Source organism: Zootermopsis nevadensis, unplaced genomic scaffold, assembly GCF_977971745.1.
Source record: "Zootermopsis nevadensis isolate Lab colony 2312 unplaced genomic scaffold, Znev_1.0 Znev_ptg000022l, whole genome shotgun sequence".
Lineage (NCBI taxonomy): Eukaryota > Metazoa > Arthropoda > Insecta > Blattodea > Termopsidae > Zootermopsis > Zootermopsis nevadensis.
This window is the reverse complement of record NW_028259154.1, coordinates 10,556,876-10,565,538: the sequence shown is the minus strand read 5'-3', so window position 1 is coordinate 10,565,538 and position 8,663 is coordinate 10,556,876. Positions and strand designations below refer to the sequence as shown.

The 8,663-nt window shown below is 40.3% G+C and overlaps 1 protein-coding gene across 13 annotated transcripts in view; it reads right to left on the bottom strand.

The window, feature by feature from the left end:
- Positions 1-5,274: 5,274 nt before the first annotated feature.
- Positions 5,275-8,663, bottom strand: part of SPR (G protein-coupled sex peptide receptor) — a 619,021-nt gene continuing 615,632 nt past the window's right edge. For all 13 annotated transcript variants that reach the window (XM_087353877.1, XM_087353870.1, XM_087353873.1 and 10 more), the window contains one exon: positions 5,275-8,388. In XM_087353877.1, the coding sequence (XP_087210003.1) occupies positions 7,659-8,388 (730 nt within the window). In that variant the 3' untranslated portion in view covers positions 5,275-7,658. The remainder of the gene's footprint in view (positions 8,389-8,663) is intronic.

The following is an 8,663-nucleotide window of genomic DNA, read 5'->3' as shown; positions in this document are numbered from 1 at the left end:
TTAGCTAATTTTCCAGATGGATTATTTATATTTGTATTGAATTTGGTGGCAATTGCTCAACAAATGTAATAATTTTCTGGTTCTTGGATTATACGAGGTCTGACACAAAAATAACGAGACGTAACTCTTTTATGAACATAATCACAAAAATTAAATGTGATCACCCTCGAAATAGTTCCCTTCGGAGTTGACACACACAGATGCATACGATGTTGCCACTGAGCACGGATTGTAATTTTCTTCTGACTCTTTCGCGAAATTTTTTCAAAATTTCGACATAATACTGTTGATTTACCGTCTGGCTGTTGGGGACCAACTTTGCTAATACACGTGTACGAGACATACAATCTTCAATGCAAGCCTCAGTCAATACCTTGTTCCAATTTACAATATGACATTTTTCGACCTCACTATTATTGATTGCCTTGTTATAGGACCATTCTCGTTATTTTTGTGTCAGACATCGCATTTCCGCTATTGTCAATACGATAAAAACCTCACAGAACAGCAAAACGCTAAGATTTTTAAAATACAATATTATATATTATGTATTATTGCGTCTTAAACATTGTAAATATGCCACAAAAGTGTGTCCTTCTGTTGTAATTTACATGGCTAGCATTACAGCACAGTACAATATGCACCGAACACAAAATGTTAGCTAATTTCTTGTTCGCCTGCGTCCGTCATGTCGATGTCGTAAATCGATAGATCGATTGAACACTTAAAACATGGATTATCGTAAATCGAACTTTCGAAAACTGAAGACCGCCCTCATGATAAGAAAATAACTTGTTTACTCAGTAATAAATTATTACAGTTTTAAGGAGCTGATATGACATAATGAAGAATTTGTCTATGCGTTGTTTGATATCTGACGTCAGCCAAGTTGGGAGTGTTGTTTGCTTTTGTGTTGGAGAATGCAAATAGACTTACACCTTAATACAACCAGTGGGTGTCTTCGACATCCAATGAAACAACCAACCATGAACCACTTCGCCAAGGGATTCTATCATAGTTTGTTACCGAAAAGTAGGAATCTACAGTGGATTAAATATTTAACTAGGATGTGAAAATGAATACAAGATGAATGATGATAGGGATACTTCGTGGAAAACCAAGGAAGAGATGGGAGGATAACATTAAGATGGATCTTAAGCAAGTACTTTGTGTGCATGAGAGGTGGATGGAAATGGCTAATTATCGTTTTAAATATCGCGCGCTCATATTAGCATCTTTTCGTCCTGATGATGGAGGCAGGAAGTATCACTGAATTTTTTTTTATAAATTTAAAAGTGATTTAAGGGGACTAGAATAATCGATTAGAACTGAAAGCCTGTGGAAACAAGGGAGACCGAAGTTACATTGAACGTCGCTATATCCGTCGGCCACTTCTTTAAGATTGTAATAAAACTCTGGTCTGCTTGTAGGTAATAAATCTTCCTTATCCGTTTATTGCACATAATACCTGCATTATCTTACTACAGATAATTTCGTTTATCAGAATCGTGTTTATTTCCCAGAACCAAGACGATTTTGTAATTTTATTTTCAAGACTTCACAAAGAAAGATATCGAGTGTTTATGTTTCTCCCTCGTACATAATGTTTGAATAAAGATACGGTTTTTCACGATACATGTCAGTATGCCTCGCACTTCTTAATTGCCTACCATCAATACAACCTATACCTTACAACCTATTCAATTCGGTATCTTACGAGCCCTATTCAATGTAAAAGAAATTTCGTTTTGCATTGCAATAATTTTTTTTAAAATAACATGAACTATCGAGACACGTAATTTGATGAATAACTTACGAAGAAAGGGCTAGAGTTTAAATCTATCGCCAGTCTGCTGTTTATTCTGGGGGAAAAACTCTAAGACAGGCCTCAACATTCGTAAATCCTCTTCGTCACGTCATGGATTAGTTCACCCTGGCTACACCGATCCGTCTACCCGAAGGTTTCTGTTAAGATATCTTCTCATGGGCAAAAGTTTAATTTTAGAACGCTGGAAATTCGCCCTTATGTCTCTCTCCTTGCTACAGCGAGCTAAATTTCCCAGAGGTTACGACCAAGGAATAGATTTGCTGGTAGAACTGCTACCGACAAGCTGTAGGTTCTGTTTGGGGCCCAGTCTCACAGCCAAAATGGAAACTGCGACCCTTACCATCGGGGTGAAGTGGCCGGGGGCGTGAAACTGATCACTCACTTCCATCTAATGATGTTGCATCAGCGAAGTTTAATAATAATTATTATAAAATGTGGTTCGATTGAAAAACATTTTTTTAAAAGAAAAAATATACACCGAACGGAAAAGAGTTTCCTGTCCTTGTCAGAAGAAATAAAGATGAACTACGAAAATCTTCATTCAGAATAGCTGGGCTCGAACCACATTCCTCCTGAATTTGAATCTGGTACGATCCAACTGGAGTTCTCACTCCGTTGTGATACCAAAGGTGGGTGGGACAGATGTCTGCAATTACACACGCACGTGGTGTTGGGATTAGGAACGAAGGCTAGTGTAAAATAAAACAACCTTGAAATCTGTTTATTTCCGCGCCCGCTGTGTGTCGCTACACGCGGCACATTTCACGTAAACCCGAGCCATTACTAAATGCGATGCTTACGAGGTGCGATCGAAAGGTTTCAAGACTGCGCGTATAAAAACCCGCACACTTATCTCAGGTATTAAATTCATCCATCACCCTCGAAGTAGTTACCCTGGGAGTGAACACAACGATCCCAGCACCGCTGCCAAGCCTGGAAGCATCCCTGGAAATCTTTCTTTGTCAGCCTGTCAAGCACTATCTGCGATTCTGACTGAATCTCTTCTATCGTCTCAAATCTCCTTCCCTTTAGCTGAATTTTCATCTTTGGGAAAAGGAAGAAGTCACACGGAGCTTAGAAAGGAAGTTGGGGTCGGTTCTTGCAAGATCTTTGAGCTCCTGACAATCGAGAAGTCGATTCTGCTTCTGGTCCTCAGACAGGATGCGTCGCATGTGGAGTTCTTCCTTTAGAATCAGCTGACAGGTCCCATAGCCTATCCCAACAATGTCGCACAAGTCGTTGATGGTACGACGTCGATCTTCGTGAATGGCCTGCCGAATCTTCGTAACATTTTCGGGCGTTGTGCTCGAAGATGGTCGTCCAGAACGCTCGTCATCATCGACAGAGGTTCGGCCATTTTTAAAACGTGAATGCCACACAAAAGTTTGTACACCACCCATTGCGGACTCCCCAAATGCTTGCTTTAGCATTTCATAGGTTTCCGTAGCCGTTTTGGCGAGTCTTTGGCAAAATTTGATGCACACGCCATTCCGAAATCGCAGGAGGGTCGGTGTAATGCAGTACCAAAACACCCGTAACTAAGAACCAAATGCTAATTCGATGATGCCGGCTGGCACACTGATTCACTATGAATGTAGGCCGCACCCCTAGCGGCAGAAGCTCGTACTACATCCGGTTCGCCCTCTATTGACACAGTCTGGAAACTTTCCGATCGCACCTCGTATATTTCGGACCGTGTTTTGGCTTACCGTTGCGTAAACAGCTACATTCTCGAAGAGAAAGTTAGATTGTGAATGAAAGGTCATTGAAGCAGGTTTTTTTCCGGGTTATTCGGTTTCCACCTGCTAATCGCCGTCACAGTGACCGCTTGGTCACTGGGATCGTGAGTTCGAATCCCACTGGCTCCGTTAAGGACATGCTCAGGCGATATGGGATTTGTAGCGATTTCTAACTCCAAAGACTAAACTTACGAGGTAAATATTCTGACTTGTTTGGTAATAATTTTAAGTTTCTATGGAGTACAATAGCGTAATTTACTATAATCACTGGCCAATCTACTCACACGACTTTTGATTGTTATCACGTCATCTCTAAGATTGGCATTTGTCCAGGTCACAATTTACTGCTTTATATATTGAAAGCAATTTTAGTTTACCTCAGAACTGATGTTTATAGCACTCAAAATAATGACACATATTAACGATATAAATCTTATAGAGCTGAAATATTATACCATTTTGCAATTCACCTTCAAAATATGGAGGCAGCATGTTCTTGCACAAAAAAATGGAATAAAGTCAACCAAAACGTCATATTGTGGAGCAGTCCAGAAAACCGCCATCTTCTTTTGACCCATTGCAACCTTCCATATTCTTATCTACTTACAATAATTATTGTGGACCATCCTCTAATCTAATATCATGCTACATAACCTCATCTTAAGGAACAAAATGGTGAATAACCATGTAATCAATCAATCAATAAAGAAGGAGAATTAGAAAAAATTACGATAGAGAAAGAAAATAATAAAAAAATCAGTTCATGAAGACAATTAAAGAAGACTCAATGAAAACAGGAAACCGTGGTCTAGCGGTTAGAACGATGGCTTTGTAATCCTGGGGTCTCGGGTTCGATTCCCGGCGGTGCCCGAATTTATAACTTGTGTTGGGCAAGGCCGTGGTCTAGGCAACACGGAGTTTTCCTCCGTGGCATCCCAACAATTACTCCATTCACACACAGAAGAAGGCAATGGCAAACCACTTCTGGATCATCTGCCAAGAACGTATATGAACAGGTCCCAGTCCGAGAAAAGGATGGAAGGATCCTGTTCATATGGACCTGTCGTCAGACAGAACACTAAATAATATTAAGATGAGGTGGTCTAGCGGTTATAACGCTGGCCTTGTAATCCTGGGGCCTCGGGTTCGATTCCCGGAGGTGCCCGAATTTATAACTTGTGTTGGGCAAGGCCGTGGTCTAGGCAACACGGAGTTTTCCTCCGTGGCATCCCAACAATTACTCCATTCACACACAGAAGAAGGCAATGGCAAACCACTTCTGGATCATCTGCCAAGAACGTATATGAACAGGTCCCAGTCCGAGAAAAGGATGGAAGGATCCTGTTCATATGGACCTGTCGTCAGACAGAACACTAAATAATATTAAGATGAGGTGGTCTAGCGGTTATAACGCTGGCCTTGTAATCCTGGGGTCTCGGGTTCGATTCCCGGAGGTGCCCGAATTTATAACTTGTGTTGGGCAAGGCCGTGGTCTAGGCAACGCGGAGTTTTCCTCCGGGGGCTTCCCCGATTTCTCCGTGGCATCCCAACAATTACTCCATTCACACACAGAAGAAGGCAATGGCAAACCACTTCTGGATCATCTGCCAAGAACGTATATGAACAGGTCCCAGTCCGAGGAAAGGATGGAAGGATCCTGTTCATGTAAAGGAGACGGCGTAATATAGAAGAATAATGAAAACTGGATGTGCACGACATAATTTATTTCATACTGTACTGCTGTAGTGAACAAATATACATATATACACAAAAAAAACATTGCATACATGTTTCCAGCATTGTTGATGTTTTAAGTCTCTTGTTTCTACAGTCTGATAAATTAAGGTTGTACGATTGGAACAACGACAACAACAACAACAACAACAACAAAGATGCAATCACTCTCTCTGACTGATGCGATCAGCCAGTCAGTGTTCAGATCTTATTGGGGGCTCAGTTCCAGTCCTGAACACTGATTAGCTCATCAGAAGATGCTAACTTTATCCGGGAATATTTTATTAGAGTCGGTCTCAGTTTCCTATTCTGTTATCTTCAACTGTTTTGATTCATTTCATGATTTATAGCAACATTTCAAAGACAGTATTTCGTACTAGAATTTTCGAACCAAGTCTTCTGCTTGAACACCGTTATAAAAAAAGAGAGCTGTTAACCTATAAGCCGAACTATGAAGTGAATCACGATAGCTCAGTAGATAACGTGATCGACTTTCAAGTGGATGACGGATCTATACCAAATACCAAGTTCTGTATTGCATTGTTCCCTGTATGCTTTCAGGGCGACAGAGGGCATATTTACCTGTTATTACAATAATATATATAAGACAGGTACCCTGGTCCTCCAGGTTGGGGGGTTGGTCGCAAGGCTAACAACCTTGCACCGTAAAAAGGAAGATGTTTCGAAACCTCGATCAAAGCTTCGGACAGAGGAGAATTGAGGAGGCCATGGATCGAATACGGACCGGAGAGCCATGGAAGATAATTCTGTGTGCTAAATATTTATATTTTGAATCTTTCTCACTTGCATGATTTGAAGAAAACATGATTATGGGAGCTAATTATCAGCAAAAGCACTTTGCCCAAACCACTTTAAAAGATATTTAAGTGAAGTGATAAGTATTTCTATGGACTCACTTAATATACTCAACATTCCCTAAATAGTTTACGTGTTTCCTCAAAATACGGGAAAATGTGACGAGCCAATGGGAATCTCTCTTGAACTTGTTTCTACATGGCTTCCCCCAGTGGAAAATTTTTAAAATAAAACCAATTTAAACTTTTAATGCCGATTAATTATTTCTATAACAGATTCCTCAAAAGATTTTAGTATATCAGTAAAAAACTGCCCCACTTTACTCCATATAGCCACTTGGGGAGAGAGCTCCTACTCATTAACCTCAGCACTAGATAAGGATGAGTGGTTAGCGTCATGCCCCGGCCGGCTTTACCCCCAGGAAAGAACCCCTGTGTCCATTGGATAGGAGGCCGGGTGGGCCCTAGAGCAAAATTGTTTAAAAAATTACGTATGATCAAAAGGGTAAACAGAAAATGGTTTTACACCCCTCAGTCTTACTGTCAGTTTTTTCAATGTAGGAGTTAATTAAATGGACATCTTATTAGAGCAGTGAGAAATTAAATATTTTATTTGAAACTCAGAGGTTAAGATGAAAATTAAAAAGAGCCTTTTCCTCTTAAAATTTGATCAATACTAACTCTGAAATTTTAGGAGACGAAATAAACGAGCAGAAAATGGTTGAAAAATAATCAGATCGAGTCCTAAGTATCTTCACCACAGACAGAAAACCCAGTTTCTGACTTGAGGTCCTCTCTTTTACACGCAGATACACCTTTCTCCGTCGTGTCGATTATATGTACAAATAATTAATTTTTTAACACATACAGAGACGTGGATCAGACAAAGACAGTGATTGCTGCCAATTCCAACACAAATAGAAATACATCGCGACCACAAGCGTCACATAAGTCTGTGCTCTTATATTTACAGTAGACGAACAAAATAGAACATTTTAGAATTATCAGTTCTCATATTCACTGAAAGTCCTTCTGACAACATTTATCAAACTTTGATATATAAAAAAAATTGTCGTTGGTCAAAGAGAAATATTTTCCAAATGACGTGACAATTGTAGATTGACGACTATGTGAGTTACCTCTGTCTTAACCCTAATTGAAGCATTTTTTAAGCAGACAATCTGCGTTACATTAATATTTCACGTCAGCGTCGATTATTTTCCACTTGTACGAAGAGACATGAGTCCATGCGTTCTCTTCTTGATATGAAATTCTGATCCCAGGATTCTACGAAAGTAAGAAAAAAAAATACTTCATAGAAATATCATAGAAAGTCAGAGTTCAAGTTAACAGTACTCAAGTACTATCCTCACTTAAGATTCTGGTAGGCCACCTCAAATGCTGAGTTCATAACACAAATTAAATTAAATTATTTTAAAATTCTGTTTTACCATAAATATTTCTGATAGCGTCAAGTTATGGCCCTGAAGATAACACAAATGAGACACACTTAAGCATAAGCTATGTTATTAGACCGAAGCATTATAGGACAGTCTCGTTGGTGCAGGTTCGAGGTCCGTTGACGAGAGAGTACCGAGAGCTACCCCCATTTGCGCGTGTCGTAACAGTTCCCCGTACAAAGAGCTCCTTGAAAGTCTCCCTGAACTGACGAGACATTCCGCAATAGATCGCAAAATTGATAGGGTAGCTGACAATGATGAAGAAATTGGTAAACAGAATGAGCACATTTGCAATGGAGTAGTCCAAAATCTCAGTCACGCTGCTGGAGATTATGTGGAGTACAGTGACCACGGCGAGGGGTATCTCCACCAGGAGGAAGACTGTGACCACGACGATGAGCATGAGAGTTGTGCAGTTTGAATCCCACAGTCGCTTGCACTCATTCTTTCGATTCTCCTTGAAAAGTTTCTCACGCTTAAGCTGTGCCTCTCGCATGGCACGGAACAGCAACACGTTCAGAACGACTAGCGATACACATGGCACCACATGAACGAATATCACACGGAAGCAGAAGTAGAACGTGAAGTACACATCCAGGTTGATATAGGTGACCCAGTTGGCCCAGATATGTTGGCACACTGTTACCACCTTGTCATCTTCCCACCGCACCTCCAGTGGCTTGTACACCCGGTCAACAAAGCGGGTGGATTGGTGCAAGGTGGCCAGCAGGGCGATGATGCCCACACACTTCAGCACTCGGGGCATTGTGCACCACGTGCGTGCCATCGGTGCGTGGCACACGTATATGTACCTGTAACACAGATACGAACTTGAATGCCGAGTGCATTTCTGTAGTCTTCATGTGACATAACCCATTTTCTTACTACCAAGTTTTGTTATATTTGTTATGGAGGAAGTAACAATATTAATTACACCTTAGTTCCTTAACTTTATATTTCCCTTTATGTAATAAGTTAATGGTCAGATAGCTAACAATATGAATTGAGTTGTCTGCATAAACCAAATTATTTTTTTCAGATTAACAATTAAAAGTGTAATTATTCAAATTTGTTTTTTTTTAGTAGA